Source organism: Megalopta genalis, chromosome 4 (genome assembly GCF_051020955.1).
Source record: "Megalopta genalis isolate 19385.01 chromosome 4, iyMegGena1_principal, whole genome shotgun sequence".
Lineage (NCBI taxonomy): Eukaryota > Metazoa > Arthropoda > Insecta > Hymenoptera > Halictidae > Megalopta > Megalopta genalis.
The window spans coordinates 12,177,932-12,197,453 of record NC_135016.1 but is presented as its reverse complement, the minus strand read 5'-3'; the positions used below and the strand labels follow the sequence as shown (position 1 = coordinate 12,197,453).

The window sequence follows — 19,522 nt, the reverse complement described above, 5'->3', positions numbered from 1 at the left end:
CCAAAAGTTGGAAGAAACCTGCAGTTTTTGAGATTTTTCGAAGTCTGTAGCTCGACTCTGGGTCTCATCTCATCCCAAGTAATAGCACAATTAAAAAAGGGCAATTTAGTCATCGTCTAGTAGACTGATCCCTCTATCATTTAAAAAAAATTCAAGTCATTTAGTTGAGTTTTTAAAAAGTTATTACGTTTTACAAGCTGTACAAATATTTTTGTAGGCCACTGTGTACAAATCTGGATACTATTTAATTTGTAATAGGACCAATTAATAAAGTAACGCTAATATTGAATAAAAATTAAAAGATATCCTTGCTCAGTTACGATGAAATTAAGAAAACAAATTCTTCGGAAACGAAAGGGAACGAATAAATAAAGTTAACTTATAATATTACCTTCGACTTATTAAAATAATTAAAAGAAACAGTATATTTTTATTTCACTTCTATTTCATACGATCGTCTTGGAAAATTTCTATTTTGCACAGAAATCCGCGATCCGACGATAAAACTGACGATCGTAACAAAAATGCTGCTGATAATAATAAGAATGAATCTAATTAAATCTAAGATAGTGGGGCGGGATGTAACATTAGCTTGCTCGTGTTCGAGAGGAAACTAGACGTGAAGTCCCCTTTGGCATCGGCTCGGAACGAGGCCTAAGCTCGTCGGATGGAAAGACAAAGATGGTAGTAGAGCCGTGTTCGATTTCAGACGGTCGTTTCAGAATAAAATTCCCATTTTTCTCGCTTCGTTCCCTGTTCCATCGTCGGGATAACAAGAAAAATATTGGGACCTCGAGACGTGATACGTCGAGCACGAGAGGAAATCACTTTGCTAAATTTGGACGTAAACCCGTTTACCGTTTCCGCTCGCACGGAAGAAATGCTCTCGGAACGAGCATTGGAAACGAATCGGTAAGTGGCGTGGCTCTTCTCTTTGTGCCGCTTCGGCAACAATCGGCTCGCGAGACACCGCGATTTTATGTCTTCCGGCGGCGCAGACGGTGTCCTCTTTTAGGAAATGAAGCAATTTTGAAGCACGGCGGAGAGAAGATGACCCCGAGCTCCATCCGTCTCTCTTCACGTGCTCGAAATTTCGTGGAGGTCTGATTTAGAGGTACGGTACACCTCGCTGGAAATTGCGAAGTTATAATCGTCGGCTGCCTCAATCACCAGCGATAAAGTTCCGGAGTGTAACGGTCTCCCGGCCGTTCTCTTTAAGTCGTGTCGAAGAACGATCGCTCCGAGACGTCGCGCAGTGCTCTGGGGAAACAATCATTTCTGGCCGAAATTCAATTGCTCAACTTTCGTATTTCGTTTTCTTATGTGTCGACGACTCTCCTTGGAATCCCGAAATCCAGAATATTCACACTTAGCCAACCGAATGGGGGGTGGATCTCCCACTTTTGCCTTGGCAACGCGCGACCCTTGCTTACCTTTTTGTTGTCATCGATCAGTCTTGACTTGGATTTTTCGCAATTCATTGAATACTTTTTCATCCGTCAGAAAATACAGTTTTAAATGAACACTGTTAACACTTCGACTGCCGCGTCAGGCATACTTGTTCAAAATTTAATTTCTAAAAATTAATTTTTACGCTGAACAACATTATAATTTCGCAATTTTGTTAAGATTTGCAGGAGGCACGCATGTTGTAGAAGTAATTGATGCCACATAAGATCGCTTTGCAATTTTAATTTCATTGAATAAAATACTTTGATTTTTTGTGGTTAGATGCAGTGTTATACAGGGTGTCCCAAAAATGTCTCGCAATCCGGAAATGGCGGGTTCCTCAGATTATTTGAAGCAACTTCTTCCTTTGCAAAAATTTTCTCCGAGGCACCGTTAACGAGTTATTAACGAAAAACAGTGACCAATAAGAATCGAGTTCGGCTGACACGAGGCGACCCAATCAATCAGCGCTCGGTCGCCTCGCGCCAGCCGAGCTCGCCTCTCATTGGTCACTGTTTTTCGTTAATAACTCGTTGATGGTGCCACGGAGAAAATTTTTGTAAAGGAAAAAATTGCTTCAAACGACTCGAGGAATCTGCCACTTTCGGATTACGAGACATTTTTGGGACACCCTGTAAAGGCAAAAATTTGAAATTAAGATTAACACTAATCGTTTGGATTACTCGTTACAAAATATCAAAATGCAAGTTCTTATTATACTTTCGTACACGTAGCACTTATCGTATCTTAAATATCCTGATTTTATATAAATATCGTGGAAGAATGTGAGATTTTTAACAATATAAACTTTCACGAGGATTGTAAAAGATTGTTTTAAAAATGTTCAATGCAGGACGTTTTTTATACGAAAGTTTAGACCGTCGTTAACAGGGGTTCGTAAATCTCAAGCACAGATTTTTGCAGTTTTTAATTATATTCAGCTCTTCAGTTGGTAGACGTTGGACGTTATTTTACGTTTTGAACGCGCACTGAATGCGCACCAACGGAAGTTGGTCAGTTTTTACCTTTCTGCGTACTCGAATATAAAAGCTCGCAGAAAAAGGATTTCTTTCCATAAAAAATGCTGGTCGCCCGGATCGTTCAAATGTTAACACATATTTCTGGCTTCGTAATATTTCAGCCGATGTCGAGACGAGTCCAACGACTTGCTATACCATAACCTTAAGCCTTGAAACAACGTTAAAGTAATTCGAGCGAGAGAGATTCCCAGACCACGACGTATCGAGCGCAGCCCTGCAGAGATTCGCTTCCGAACTTCGAACGGCGCGGCGGTTCTCCGAGGAGAAAAATTAGGTGTCTGGCTCGTAAACGGCCATAACAGGAGAATCTCGAAACCGTATCAGGCAGCTTAGGCTCGAAAGGCGAGAGAAACGGAACGCGGATGTTCCCGCTAAGTGCTCGACCGGGATAAAAGTTTCTTCGCGGAACGAGAATATTTTCGGTCGCGAAGCGTTAAAAGAAGCCGCGACTCCGCTCTCAATGGAGGTCAACCTCCACGGCTGCTTGCAATCCTTTCAAGAATATTACGTCGCCGACAGCGCGCCGTCACAAAGAGATTACTACGTCGAAATGTAATTGATTCCTTGGGAGGATGGTTTACGGGCATGCAGAAGGGAATGCGACGGATATCGGACGCGAGCCGTGCCCTTTAAATGAAGAAAACCCCGAAGCGAGTCCGGGACAGGTTGATGTAATTTGTTGTTGGGATTTTCTCTTCTTTACTCGATTTTCGTAGCAATTTCAAGCGCGATTAAGCAAATCTGCTCCAATTTCCTCCCATCAACGTCCCATGGGAACTGCATTGGCCGATCGCTCGGCCATCGCCGCGCGCCGTCTACGCCGCGCGGGAAACCCGTTCTTTTAATTTACACAAGACCGGACGATTAAGAATGAGACGCGCGGCGAACGTGCCGGGCACGAACGGTCCCTTTATTTGCGAGAATCTTTTATTTGCCAGCGGAGCCCGCGATGCGTGACGAAAAGCGCAAGGTCGTCACCGACGGATTACATCGACTAGAAACTCGTAATGACCATAGTGATATCGGCATCGTTATAGGTACCCGCGTACCCGTGGTTTTCATTGCCAAGCGTTTTATACGGCACTCTTCTCCGCCCGGATATTCCCAGGCGTCACGTTTTCTTAATCTCTGGTCTGTGCGCGTCGCCGCAACAAATAAATCCGCGTTTCTATCGTTCCGGCAACTCGTAGGTATACTCGAGCGATATAAAAGCTCCGGTTCGTAAGTCCCTGCGATTTTAATTTCGATGCAAATTTACCGCAAAATAATTGTCCAACGACTGTGCATCGTGCGTCGTTCGACAGACTTCAGCTTCTCTATTTGTGCGATTTCTTTGTTTATTCATTTTGTCTGGGTAATAAAGTGATTCATTTTTTGTTTGAAAATTATGGAGTGTCGGGTAACGAGAATGAATATCTGGCGACATGTTTTGTTGTGCAATTCAATCGCGAATGTTCCCTCTTGATGGAGCACTCCATTGGATATGAAAACATTTTGAAAATCATTTTATTACGAATTTCATCGTGCTGTAGAGCGCGTCGAAAATGTCCATTTTTGTCGACTTGACGTTCCGTAGTTTTCAAGAAATTAGTCGCTTTATCGATCACGCGGCCTGAACAAGTTAAACAATGCACAACAAGACGATCGAATGACGAATGTAACGCAACTGTTAGTCAATTATTATGCTGGAAATTTAACGCGGAATTAAAACGGCACGAACTTGGAACCCACTCTACATTTCAGTGTGTTATAATTAATCAGATTGCGGATTTTGTGCGTTTATGAGAAAAATGAATAGATCTAACATAAATCTAAAATAACATTCAACGAATTTAAGGATATTGTTACATTATTTTCAATTAATTACAACTGGTAAAAGAGAGAGGACATTTTCGTCGAATTTATATTTCTTGCAATTAACTAAAATCATTTTTATTTTGCATAAAGATCCACGATCTGATAATCATAGTGGCGCAGGTCAGATTTCCACGGATTTTGACTTGAATCTTAAAATGTAATCTAATATTAGATCTATATTAAAGAGACAAGTGAAATAATTTACACAGTCACCACGAATTAAATTAATTTTGAATTATCATAATGATAAATTTGGTCGGTAAATAATAATTGGTAAGTAAATAATAACGCTGCCTGTCCTTCTCGTAATGAGGAAAATGCGACTTACGCCGGTATAATTTTAAGCCACTCATTTCGGAAAGGAAACGAAGAGTTTTCCATTCCACGGTTCCGGCGAAACTCCGGTAAACGAGTGCGGCAATAAAATTGAATTTGTCTGCGTTTAACACCGGCCAGACGGTAATGAAAATATGGGATCATGGATTTTCTACTCGCTGACGATGCACGCGAATTGTATCTCTCCCTCGCATCTAGCTATCGAACGCGCCGAGCCGGGCATAAATTCAGCCGCATTAACCACAATAGCTAGACCAACGCGCCGGTCTATCCACTTAATTATTTTGCGGCCATCGGGAAATATGGCTAGGAACTTATGGCGCCGGGCTATCGCTTTTCAATTAACCACCGGAAAACGCGAAAACCTGTCCGCTAGCCGCTCCGTGCACCGATCGCCGTTCAGAAAATATCCGATAATTGCGAGGGACTAGCTTACGGCCGAATATTATCGAATTATCAGCGGAATCGGATTTACACGCTTCCGGAAAGCTAGCCCCGCTATATGGAAATCGCGGGCAAACTCTCGAGCCCGGAATTATTTAAAAGTCTACGTGGACCGCATACCGCAGAGCCGCGCGCCGCGTGCGCCGCGTGCCATTTCAATCTCTCGTCAAACAAGGTCGAACTCGTAGTCAATCTTTGACGAACGAGGACCGGCAAAAACGCCGCGTGTTGTTCCGAGGCAAAGAAGTAGAACGCGTTTTCGGCCCGACACCGAATCGAGCTACCCGCTTGGCCCGTTTGCTCGGTCTCGCGAGAATTTTCCGCCGCGCGCAGCTACCGCCACGGACGCGGAGTCATGATCGAACCCTTCGTGTTTGTTCAAGATTCAAGATGCTCTTTTCGCCGACCATATCCACGTTGAACGGGTCCTGCTTAATTATACGCGTCTCGCCTCTTGCACTTTTTATCGCCGGTGCACTCCCCGTTAATTTGCAAGGTCGCGACCGAATGTTTGTTAGCGAAAGCTTGTTTTCAACCAGTTAGCTGTTGCGACCTCTTTGAAAAGTGCGCAGCTAAAATGTGTCGCAAAGGGTAAGCGATGACGAGCATACTATCTAAGCCAGACGCTATACGTTTACTGGTTTTTCGTAATTATTTTTCGTATTCTTTTATTTGCTCGTTTCATTTCGACTTGATCCTCGAATATTCAAAAAGGTCTTAAAATTTGCGAATGTACTTCAGTTTTTACTAAAATTAAAATTTCGTTATAACAGGAGATAAGAATATTATTGTCGTTTCTTCGTGGCGAGTATACTCGTCATAACAGAAGATATTGTCATTTCTTCATGGCGAATATACTCGTCGTAACAGAAGATATTGTCATTTCTTCATGGCGAATATACTCGTCGTAACAGAAGATATTGTCATTTCTTCATGGTGAATATACTCGTCATGACAGAAGATATTGTCATTTCTTCACGGTGAATATACTCGTCATAACAGAAGATATTGCTATTTCTTAATGACGAGTATACTCGTCCTAACAGAAGATATTGTCGTTTCTTCGTGACGAGTATACTCGTCGTAACAGAAGATATTGTCATTTCTTCATGGCGAATATACTCGTCGTAACAGAAGATATTGTCATTTCTTCATGGTGAATATACTCGTCATGACAGAAGATATTGCCATTTCTTCATAACGGGTAGACTCATCGTAACAGAAGATATTGCCATTTCTTCATAACGAGTATACTCGTCATAACAGAAGATATTACTATTTCTTCATGACGAGTATACTCGTCGTAACAGAAGATACTGCTATTTATTCATGTCGAGTATATTCGTCGTAACATAAGACATTGTCATTTCTTCATGGCGAATATACTCGTCATAATAGAAGATATTGCTATTTCTTCATGACGAGTATACTCGTCATAACAGAAGATATTGTCATTTCTTCATGGCGAATATACTCGTCGTAACAGAAGATATTGTCATTTCTTCATGGTGAATATACGCGTCATGACAGAAGATATTGCCATTTCTTCATAACGGGTAGACTCATCGTAACAGAAGATATTGCCATTTCTTCATAACGAGTATACTCGTCATAACAGAAGATATTACTATTTCTTCATGACGAGTATACTCGTCGTAACAGAAGATACTGCTATTTATTCATGTCGAGTATATTCGTCGTAACATAAGATATTGTCATTTCTTCATGGCGAATATACTCGTCATAATAGAAGATATTGCTATTTCTTCATGACGAGTATACTCGTCATAACAGAAGATATTGCCATTTATTCATGTCGAGTATATTCGTTGTAACATAAGATATTGTCATTTCTTCATGGCGAATATACTCGTCGTAACAGAAGATATTGACATTTTTTCATGACGAGTATATTCGTCAGAACCAGCTACCCTTTGCACTAGAATTTCTTTCACAGCTCGCTAATAGAACGAGACAATTTTTGTTTCTTGAACATCGTCATTAACTTTTATTTCTAGATTTTTATAACAGAAGATTCAAATTTTATTTGGACTCCGCAAAAACGCAGAACATTAATTTTCAGTAGATTATGTATCAAATTTTCATCACGAGCCTGACTCGTTGTTAAGTGCAAGGGATTAAGGGAAATCGAAGGCAGATAGCCAGGCGCTACTTCGCTTTCGGTTAATTTATGATCGGATCAGGGGTTCGACACAGAGTGGTACCTTCTCTTAAAACGTTAGTCATAATTCATAACTTCAGGCGATTTTCATGAAAATTGGTATTCTCACAATGTCAGGAGAAAACGATCGAACACCTTTTAAAGTGGAATAACTTTTTTTCAAATAGAACGAAATTACTTTGAACTTTTTGGAGATCTTAGAGAGACTGCTTTGTCACAAATTTTTTGTTTAAATTGCAATTACTCGAAATAATAAGAAAAATAGAAAACTTGCGTTTTGTAACCTTTTTTTAGATCTCGGTAACTTATGTGTATGTAAGCTACAAGTTTCATCAAAATCAGTCGATGCACAGTCAAGTTACAGACATTGAAAAATGTAAAAATCTTTAAATTTCTCACAGAATCATTCAGACTCGCGACACCGTCAACTGATTTCGGTGAAATTGTCAGCATGCACGTAAATTACAGACGAAAACGGGTTTAAAGCGAGACTTTTTTTCATATTTTTTCTAAGTAATAGCAAAATTTTAAAAATCGTTCGAAACATTGTCTATTAAACTACTCTCTCTGACATCTCAAAAAGATACAAGTTATTTCGACATCTAATAACATATTGATGTTATTCTATTTTAAAAGGTGTACGAATATCAATGCACGTCGCTGTACGTACTATACATACATATAGCCTTTTGCTGGCGTGTACTTCGAAAATTGAATTTCGGTTAACATTGTGGGAAAAGGTATCACTATGCGGTGTAGCCTTTCAAGGTACTACCGACATCGGACAAACTCCAGATAATGGCTGACAACTGGAAATTGCATAGATATCCGATGGGTCGCATTCGTTGACACATCTTTAGAAAGACACTTCAACTTCGAAGTGCTTATTAAAGTGCGAGGATCGTAACATGCTCTAATACACAATGTGTCTTTAACAGTAGATTTACAGAGCACTTAAAAGCAGCTGTTTCATATTAATTTATAAAAGTTACGATAAGACATTTATTTTGATTTTTAGCCCGTGTTATATGCTGCAAGTAACATATATTAAATAAATAACTCATAAACGTATCTTTACAATCCGAATAATCGCGAATTAAAAAGATAGTGATCCGTCATTTTGACGGGTTCCATAAACCTAGTATTAACGCGTGTTCCTTTACAACGATGCAAAGACTATTTATTTCGACTTTTCACTATTTTTTACTTTTATTATAATGTATATTCGGACTTATTATGATACTTATTCAGTCATTTTCCATGAAAGAGTCTCTATAATTTCAGTAACTTTAATAATTAATTGTTCCGCTGATCGGCTAGTCTGTTAACTTTGTTTTTCAATTTCAATTTAATTAACTAAATTATTTCAATAACATTAATATAATTTAATTAACTAATCGCGCGCAGTTGTCGATGTGGCTGTAAAAGCGTTAAACCAGAAAAACGTGAAACCGGTAATTTTGAACGACTTTAGTATCAAGTAGACAGAGGGCGACTCAAAGTCGTGCCATTATCTTAACCCTTCGCCGCTCCCATTTGACATTGGAACTACCAAACAACTTAAAATGATTACTTTCTGATTTTGTCTGTCACGGTTACCGAAATTATAAAAAAGAGAAGTTTCAACGAGAAATTTGTCGATGAACTTCTTCACTGAAGGGGTCGACCGAAGTTAGTGCGAATCAAATCTTGATATTGTTATGAAACCGCATACATTAGTCGCGCTTAGGGCCCGGTAGTTCCAGTGTCAAAGGAGCACAGCTAGTGTTTCAATCACAGAACGCGATACAAATTCCCCTGTATCAATTCGAATAAAGCAGGCGCGCCGTGGAATGTTCAGGCCGACAGACAGCAGACATTTAAATCCCGAACGTCTTGGAGCATTAGATACGGCAAAGGGTTGAAGAACAAGAAGGATAGTTTTCCTGAAGGATCTGATCGAGTGGGAGAGGGGTGCCCCTTCTGGTGCAAGGACTGTGTTAGACCGCCCAACACTTATCACAAAACCGTTCTTGAGCAAGTTACATTTCTATCCAGCTTCTCCGACACATCGTTCGATCGTTTACACTTCGCAGTCAAAGCAACGCGGTTTTGCGCCGATTCGATTCGATTCGATTCGATTCAACGTGTCAGTCGCAGAAATTCTGTAAAGGAGCGGAATCACGAGTTTGCCGGTAAGCAAATTTTCCGGTGTCGGATCGTGCGCGCAATCCGGTGCACATATCATCCGATTCATGCAGCTGCATGCCGCGGCATGCAGCCTCCGTGTGCTACGGGGCACAATCGGCTCCATTAGTCTTTGCCTAGACACGACTGAAACTGTACCGTTTACGCTGCTTTTAGCGGTTGATGCGGTGATCGTAAACGCTGTCGTTGTCGTTGTCGTTGTCGTTGTTGTTGTCCTGGCCACACAGCGAGTTTAAATATGCTACTGTGCAGAGGCGCGTGCACGCCGGCATTCGATAGACGGTCGAACGATGAGTTCACGCGTTTATTAGAGTCGCGTACAAGTATGGGAAAACAAACAGAGTCGCCTGACGGGCGCGGATCCCCTTTAATTAAAGGGGACGCGCCGACGGGAGTCATTTTTATATGATACACGGTAGAACTTCATTTATTTTGGGCACCATTTATGCGAACGAAATGTTCGCCAGTGAGCGGTTTCCTGAATCCAGAATTCATTTATTTGAACGCGAACTACAGTTATTTGGAAACAGAGTTCCAAGTAGCGGGGGTAGTCAGCTTTTTTTTACGGTCAGAATAAATCAAATAGTGCAATGAAATGAATCGAATATTGACGACGCGTAGCGAAGTTAATTGCAATTTATTTGGTGAAAGAGTCAAGCTTGTAGTCAAACTTAATTAGCATACATATAGACAAAACTGAGTAAAAATGTTTGAAAAAATATTGGCAATAGAGTTAATGAAATATTTTTGTTTGTATGAGATAAATATTTCAAGATTTATTTGACGCCATAGAGATGTGTGTGTGTATCGAAAATAGTTATTTACATTGTAGTCGAGAAAATTATTAATTGAAATAGTATCTTTTTACGATGTACCGGAAATGATTCTTTGAAATAATATATCGTGTGTCCAAATTTCTATTAATTAACCTTAGAGAAATACAAACGTATACTGTTTCGAAAAATAAGCTTCTTCCCATATTTCTCGTAAGTAATTAATGTAACCGGAATATTTAACATCTGCTTGCTTTTAGCAATGTAAATATGAAAATATGGGAGACACGCTCGCCGTTGCTTGGTCCGCGAAATTTCACTGTATGACAAACATAAATTATTTACTCCATTTTTTCAGTGCATTGAGATTATTTATTAACGCTTTTATATTTCTATTAAATATTTATCACAGAACACTTTTCGTATGTACAAGCAACGCAAACTTATTTATCATAAAAGATATGTTCCTTTTAATGATTCAATACCAGGAATTTCAGTTATGCAATGCTTTATTCGGGCGAGCTTTTGTAGCTTTAAGTTTTTTCAATTCGTTCATTATTTCTACAATTTTCTTTTCCTTTCTTAAATCTTCTTCTGTCTTCTTTTTCAAGACCTTCAGATTATTCGCTCCTTCTCCGAATTTTTTTAATCTTATCACATTCTTCTTGCAATTTCATTTCCTCTCTCCTCATTTATTCTTCTTTCTTCTTAATTCCACCCCCTTCCTTTTTAAATTTTCTTAACCGTTGCTTTTCTAGCTCGATTTTCTTCCTCGTTCCTACATCTTCTTTCGATTTTCATTTTCTTTCCTCCTCTTGTACATTCAACCTTATCTATTCTCCAATGCGAATAACGAATCGGTTAGATCAGGGTAGATTAGGTCTACCTTATAAGGCAGGCATTTTCCCAGTACTGCGTTCGCTCTCACTGAATTTCCATACTTTTTTGTTACTTACATAATAAAAAAACCTAATCAATTTAAGAGCAGTGTGTACGATTATCCCACCAACAGTCCTTTAATAGTCAGAATAGGAAAAAATAAGTTCATTTTTATGAAATAAAATTTTGTTCTCTTATGAAGGCCATTGTTTCAGATATGAACTCTTTGTACTCGAGACTATTTTAATTCCAAAATGAAGACAGTTGTTTCAACCTACAGCATTTCCATTCGATACGATCGTTTTTATTTGATAAATATGAAATAGAAATTGCTTACAGAAAACTTCTCTATTATTTGACAATTTATCGAATACAGACAAATTTAATAGTGCGAAAATTCTTTTGAAAATAGTGTAGCAATTTTTAGCGTCGCCTAAGAGCCGCCGCTCGAGTGCAGGAGGTTAATGCATGAAAAATATAAGAGTGATTGAACATTTTTATTTCGTCAGCTAGGAAACATTATCGAATCATATAAAACTCTTCTGGACAAGAAATGTGAATTTCTACGCGTTTTCGTCTGAATAGAAAAATATTCCACGGCAATGGATACACCGGCATTAATCGGCGCGTTTACCGTAAACGATGTTTCACTGTACCAATAGGATCGAAAATACCGTGTCAACGATCGCGTGGGCAGAATTTCATAGCAGTGATTCTCTAATAAACGACTAATAGACGTCTGCCGCATCGTGCCGGCCGACTCTTGACAAATCCACTCGCGGAGTTCAATCCATTTGATTTCGATTGAAATTACGCGCGAGTTTTCCAATAACGGCAGTTGTCCCGGCAGTGTGGCCCGATCCAGCCTGGCATTTAAAACGCATCGGACAACGTTCACGCGCGTTACCTTTTAATTATATTATATTTTTATCTGGGAACCTTTCGCGCAGCCGAACTTATTATTTTTCCGTGCTGCATAAAAGGCTGACCTCGGCTCGTCGCCGTGACACGAAAAAAAGTTGCGCGGCATTGTTTGAATATGCTCATCCACCGAAAACAGAACTTCCCTCGCGCACTTGCTCGGCAGAAACAGCGTGATAAATAGAAAGAAGGAGAGCAGGCCATTCAGCGAGGAGGCGCGCGTGTGTCGCGAGTAGGTGGGCTCTCGAGCAAAAGCCAATGTGTCCCGCGATATCTCTTTGACCGTGCCGGTATAATCGGAATGATCCAGCTTCTTTTCGCGACGAACAGGAAGCTCGGGGCGTCGCGACGCGCCGCGCCACGATTGCGCAAGGCTGAGGGAGAAGATGAAAGTGTTTCAGGGGTAAAGCGTGGAATTAAAAATAGTGCCGTCGTCTCTCTCTCTCTCTCTCTCTCTCTCCGTCTCTTGTTACCCTGAAAGAGATTACGCGTGACGTCAGCGACGTCGACAAAGCTATCAACCAATGAACTGTACAGCTTGCGAGGCAGTCATGCAACAGTTCCTTGCATCACGCGTGTCACGCATGCGATCATTGAAATCTTGTTTACTCGTCACTCACTTACGAGAAACCGTATCGGTGTCGCCGCGCCGCGCCGCACCGCGTTTCGATGCGAGCACGAGCTTGGGTGCCTTTCGGCCGAGGAACAAAACCGAGCGAGCCGGCTCGCGACACAGGGGTTAAAAGTTTAATCAGAGCACCGGCGCTTTCCCCGTGATGGTACTTTTTGCGCGACGTTGTTGGCTCTCGATCGAATCGAAACGAATCGAATCGAATCGAATCCCTGCGTGGAAATCGTTGCGACACGGAATAATTGAAAGGTAACAGTAGCGATGCGAATTCACTTTGTAAATTGCACGACTGCGCGCCACGGGGAGACAGGAGTGGCCGGGAGTAGGTGGCCTAGGTGGGAGGTTCTAAAGGGCACCAGCACACGGGCTGTATATTTATTTATTTATTTATTTATTTATTTATTTATTTATTTATTCAGTACTTAACCGTCATGGCCCTTTATATTCGGAGTATCTCAGCTGAAACAAGCCACCTAAATAACTGTATTATTTTTGGAGATATTGATAAACTTTATTAACAAAAATTGTACGGTTCGAGGAGATCTACATACGTATAATGTGGCGGTAATGATTTTTCTGCGACTGGAGAATTTTCGGTGATTTCAAGGTCATCTTTACGTTTTTTACACTAAATTTACGGAAGACGTCAAAATGTGGGGTCATTAATTTTTTCATTTACGATTATTCATATCGTAAAGATACATTTATGAGTTATTTATTCAATACTTGTTAAAAATCAGAACAAATATCTTATTGTTATTTTTATAAACTAATATAAAACAGCTGTTTTTTGTGCTCCGTAAATCTAGCGTTAATTACGGATTTCAATCAAAACCAAGTAATTTTTATATCTTTCAGTGACTATAGCTTGACTATGTGTCGATTGATATTAATAAAATTTTCACTATGCATATAAGTTACCGAAATCTACGAAACGCATTTTTTCATTTCCGTTTCAAGTCCGAAAAAGTTAAAGAGCAAGAGTTTTTTATTTTTTTGTTGTTATCATTTAAAGAAATAGTTCCGCTGTCATCTAAAAAATAGACATTCAAGTCATTTAGTTCAGTTTAGAAAAAGCTATTGTCAATTTCGAAGATATTAGAATACTTTTTGACAAGAGTTGTATTCGGCTGCATGAGAACAGCAAATTATAGCAGATTTCGATTATTTCGAATAAATACAATATTAATCTGAGATAATTAGCCGAATAGAATTCCTTTTAGTCGATCATTTTATTCGAATACTTTGTTATTCGTCATAAATTATTTCATCTATTTATTCGAATAATTCGAAAAAGTAACATGAAATAAATAAATCGATGAACCACGGAAAAAACGCTTTATATTCTATCATTTTTATTAAAATCAATCATTTTCCGTATAAATTTCTGCACGAATGAATTCTTATTCGAACAAAATTTTATTCGGATAAACGTGTGTCTAGATAAATTTGTATTCGATCGAATATTTATTCGATAGCCTCGAATAAAATTGTATTCGATAGACTTTTATTCGTCACCGGTATAAAATTCTGCCCAACTCAAGATTACAAGCGTACAGTCCTTGATAGAACGCATATAAGCGTGCTGTATAGATATAAGATTGTATAGGGTTGTTTGAAGTCTTCGCTATTACCGAGGATAAACCCCAATGTTCTATATGCTCTACCGGCAATGGATTGAATATGCTGATTGTAAGGTAGATCGAATGAAAGGAGAACCTCGAAGATCGCGAGCGGAGACGCCAGGGGTTACCGATGTTGCCAGAGACTCCTTGTTTCCCTTCTTTGTTTCTTTCGCAGATAGCAACTTTGTGCTGGGAAATGCGCAGGTTCCGGCTCTCTACCCGATCGTTTATTGCTCCGACGGATTCTGTGACCTGACAGGATTCGCGCGAGCGCAAATCATGCAGAAGGGTTGCGCTTGCAAGTTTCTCTATGGCCCGGAAACGAAAGAGGAGGAGAGAGCGATGATCGACAAGAGCCTCGAGAGCAAGACCGAGCTGAAGATGGAGGTCGTGTTTTATAAGAAGACGGGTAAGTTTCGCCGTTGATTCGAGGCTCTTAGATCCGCGGGGCCTCGCGAATCAAGAATCGGCCCCGAAGATCTATTCCTGTTAGGAAAAGTAAGGCCGCGCTCTAAAGTTTCCCGTGTTTCCGAGTTCGTTCCCTTTAAAGTTTAAAAGATTCGCGTTATATACGCGCCATGACAGAACCAGTGCCTTCGATCCAGCACCACCAGCCGGAGGCAGGCAATTACAAACAGTAGAACGTATTGATCTTTAATTCATGTTCACGTGTAACAACCTTAACTGTTCGTCTCCGCTGGTAGGGCGTACCTCGCCTTGAAGGATAACGTATAGGAAGATAATAACGCGGTCTCGTGAAATTATTTCTCGAAGGAAAGCGGCCTTGCGGCGTCGGCGGCGACGACGTCGACGTCGACTGCGGAGAAAAGAGAACTTTTCCACCGGGTCGTCGTTTATACTATTATTAATTGACTCTATCCCGATGGAAACGCACGCGGAGAGCGGCTGCAACAGAAGTCGTTCAATCAACGTAATCGGTTCTGGGTCTATCAGTGCCCCCGTAACAGCTAATATTTCACTCTTTTACTCGGCCGGTGTCCATTCCTCGCTCTCTCCGAACCGGGGTATCCGTAACTGGATCTAACTATGCGACCGACTTTAATTCGCAGGAACTACGTTCGATTGCCTGCTCGACATCGTCCCCATCAAAAACGAGAAGGGCGACGTCGTTCTGTTCCTGGCCTCGCACAAAGACATCACCAACACGAAGAACCTTCAGATTTGTGAGTTACGAGATAGTGGTGAGTCTTTAGCCAACGCTTCGCCGCCGAACCTGAACCGACGAAACGATTTTCCCTGGAATGCATTCCGATCGGCTTCGCCCGATCGATTGCATTCCAATGTTGTCCGAGTGCGAGCGCACGGATCCGATCCGGTATGGACTTAAATGAACAAAGTATTAGCCAACCACGTGCACACACCCTTTCGCTCGCCGTGCCAAAACGTTTCGTACTTTCTAGACCGCGGTCACGCAAACACGCTGCACGTGACACGTAACATGTAACGCTACACACTATTCTTCAAAGCGAATCACCAAAGAGCACAAATCAAGCGGCAGCCGACGGTCTCAAATAGTTTGCTTATCTTGTAGAATTTACACATTTCGCGTTGCTGCACGTGTTAGTCTCGTAGAGAATCGAGTCGGAGAAGCCGGACCGAATATCTGGCTCGGATCGAGACGCTAGTTTTCGCCGCGTACGCACGCTGCTCAAAAAGATTATAGCATGGATCAACTTCGACAAACGATAACGCCGCGAGATATTATCGTAGGATGGTGAGCTTTTGTTTAGATTGAAGCCTGAAACCTCTGCTTTAAGAGGATGCTTTTCGATTTTAAGTTTCGCGCAGCCTCGCCGCTACGTACACGATCGAGGAACACCAATACCGGCGGTACGTGAGGAAAATACAAGGGTAATTTTAAAGTGCTGCAACTTCGCGAAAAAAAATCGCAGCCGCGTGTCTTTTTTTTGCAGTTAAAGGGGAAGGATCGAACTTCGTTCGGCCGCGGACGGCGTCCCTGAAAAAAATTTTACGAAGTCTGCGCATTTCGTCGAACTATGCAATTTCCAGTATGGCGAGTACATAATCTCACTTTTGAAGGGTTACAGTGGCGAGTGAAACTTAAAATCGTGAAACGTTATCTTAAAGTAGAGGTATCGGGCTTTAATTTAGAAATTTAATTGCCCAAAATTTGTCTACGCGATCATTTTTTTTGAGCAGTGTAACGATATAAGGAATTGGCGAGGAGAACAGCGTACACGCATTTTGAGCTTGTACCACCCTGCCTAATTAGCAGACGACAGCGCTTCCTTTTCGTTATTAATTACAGAGATGCGATGTACATATGACAGTGTGATGCATAATGCTATCGAAAAGCCTGCCGGTTGTTGCGCCGTAAAACGCGCACGATGCAACGGTTCAATTACGTTTCAGATGCAAATGGCGGTCCCGATCCCGAAGCCCCGCCGGCTAATTACGGCAGGAGAAGGAGCCGCGCCGTCCTCTACCAGCTCTCCGGCCATTATAAACAGGACAATAAGCACAAAATTAAATTGAACAATGTAAGTGATTCGGCCGTGAGTCCGTCTCCTTGTTCGCCTCGAATTCCACGAATCGTTTCAGAACCTTCTGCATTCAACCGCCGCACCGTTGCCGGAATACAAAACCACGGGCATCAAAAAGTCCCAATTTGTCTTGAGCCATTACGGCGGCTTCAAGTCCTGCTGGGACTGGCTGATACTGCTGGCGACGTTTTATGTCGCGATTGTCGTTCCGTTCAACGCGAGCTTCATCAACATCGACAGGCCTACGATGGTCAGCGATGTCGTGGTCGAAGCACTCTTTATAGTCGGTGAGTGTCGTTTTGTTACATTTATTTCATTCTTCGTTGCGTTCTTTTATTTATAACAGTATTTGTACAAACACTGTTATTTTTTTTTACAGAGAATAAAATTGGCAATAGTTCTTTGTAAAAAAATAAATGTAAAATAAACACTGTTATTTTTTTTACAGAGAATAAAATTGGCAATAGTTCTTTGTAAAAAAAAATAAATGTAAAATAAACACATAAATAATGTAAAAATAAACACTGTTATTTTTTTTACAGAGAATAAAATTGGCAATAGTTCTTTGTAAAAAAATAAATGTAAAATAAACACTGTTATTTTTTTTACAGAGAATAAAATTGGCAATAGTTCTTTGTAAAAAAAAATAAATGTAAAATAAACATATAAATAATGTAAAAATAAACACTGTTATTTTTTTTACAGAGAATAAAATTGGCAATAGTTCTTTGTAAAAAAAAAAATGTAAAATAAACACATAAATAATGTAAAAATAAACACTGTTATTTTTTTTACAGAGAATAAAAAATTGGCAATAGTTCTTTATCTTTACATTATTTTTATAATTATTTCTCGAAGAGAAATACATCTATCGCGAATCGTATTTTCCGTGAACAAATAATCTGTAATAACAGCGTTTTTAACGAAATAACTATTTCGAAGGCAATTTTCGTTTCTGCTCGACGATGTTATCATTTTGCCGTATACTGCAGCAGAAAAATGCATTTCAAACTGTCCGTCGCAATCCGGAGCACAAGAACTTCTCAGATTCTTATGATATAACAAAGAACAAAATTAGAGACAATTTCAGACTCGGGATATTTCATGACATTTCTGACATACGTTAACACGAAGCTGAAAATAATGCAGTTTGACCCAAAAAATGGTTTGCATTCCCTTATCTCAGTTGTTACACGAAGAAATTTGAACGTAGTCAAAATGTTTTTTTCTTTTTGTAAAAAATCATTGTTAATAAGATAAACAATAATATGTAAAAGATTTTATAAATTAATGAGAACTTATAAATTAATGGGATCTAAGTATAATAATCGCTTAAAGTGAACTATCTGAAGAAGGAAAAGACCGGAATTTTCGTAACAATAAGATTCACGTGCATTTGGATTAAACCGAACGCGAACGTAATGCTCATTTCTTTGTGTTTTCGTACGCTACGCTCGCTTATCAAAGATTCGATGAAGCTGCGGTACCAAAATTTCGGCAATTTTTGGCCGATGAGGTCCGAGAAAATAGATGTTTCGTTCCACCGCGAGCTCGTGTGAGCGACCGTGCGATCGCTGCTCGCCAACGATCCTAAAATAATGAAATCTCGTATTCTCGACGTATCGATTAGTATGCTTTTAGAATAATTCAGCCGAGACGGATCGAGAAGGATCGCGAAGGGTGCTCCTTTTATCCAATCGGTGATTCGAGGAGCTCGTTAAGTCCGAAAGCAACGGCTCTCCCTCAACCCTGTTACCAATCTGCTCGTTCCCGCCGAGTCCGCTGCCACTAGAAGAGGTTTCCTCAGTCGCGAGGCACAATCTCAACAATTCCTGTATATTTCCTTACTACCTTTGCCTCTCTATTTCCCGTCGATTCCACACCGGAAAAGAATGGCCGCGGTTCGGCGGTGTCGGACGCATTAATTCTGCCCCGAATTAGTATTCCGCCGCAGAATCGAGCCCTCGAATCACCCTCGGCGAGCGATATTGACGCTCCACGGTTAACTTGTTCGCGTTGAATATCGAATAACGATCTTCCGTTGAGGAACTCTTCACAGGTGTTCGACGAGGCCGTGTCTCTTTGAGAACACGAACCGCGGAATCGGATTTACGGACGGAACGAAAAAGCAAGATGGGAAACGGCAGCGCGAACGAGAAGAAACGCGCGCAATGATTGGGGAAAGGTGCCTAATACGAGATCCGTTCCCTTTTTAAATCACAATTTTCGGTTAACCCTTTCGTTGCCATGAACGAGAGATACCCTCGTTACTATTACGTCGGGTATGCGACGCTATGAACGACACTTCTCGCGTACTTTTTCCTCTTTCTGTTCTGAAATCCATCTTTCTGCAGACAGTATCTCGTTGTCGTCATTACGCTCGAGCTCATCCGAGCATCATTTTTTGCTGTTCTTTTGCATAATTTTCTTGTTGCGCATAATCGCTGTCACAGTCTCCGAAGAGATTTCACTGCGAATGTCGTCATCGCTATCCTCAAACAATGTTACTAATTAGGTTGTTCAATAAGCCCGTCCGCGTTTTCTTGTACGAAAATATAATACCGCGCAGTCGTCGACGCGAACGGACTTATTATACAATATCGACCTAATCTATCCTGTCTCAAAGCAGACACTTTCAACGTTCATTTAAGCCAAGTTCCATAGAAATAGCTC

General features: G+C 40.6%; 1 protein-coding gene across 5 annotated transcripts in view; it reads left to right on the top strand.

Moving 5' to 3' along the window:
- Elk (Eag-like K[+] channel) overlaps window positions 1-19,522 on the top strand; it is a 56,181-nt gene that overhangs the window by 19,533 nt on the left and 17,126 nt on the right. For 2 of the 5 annotated variants that reach the window (XM_033475534.2, XM_033475550.2), the window contains exons 3-6: window positions 14,500-14,733; window positions 15,395-15,526; window positions 16,719-16,846; window positions 16,908-17,136. In XM_033475534.2, the coding sequence (XP_033331425.1) occupies window positions 14,500-14,733; window positions 15,395-15,526; window positions 16,719-16,846; window positions 16,908-17,136 (723 nt within the window). The other 3 variants (XM_033475543.2, XM_076521317.1, XM_076521316.1) reach the window with 3 other exon arrangements.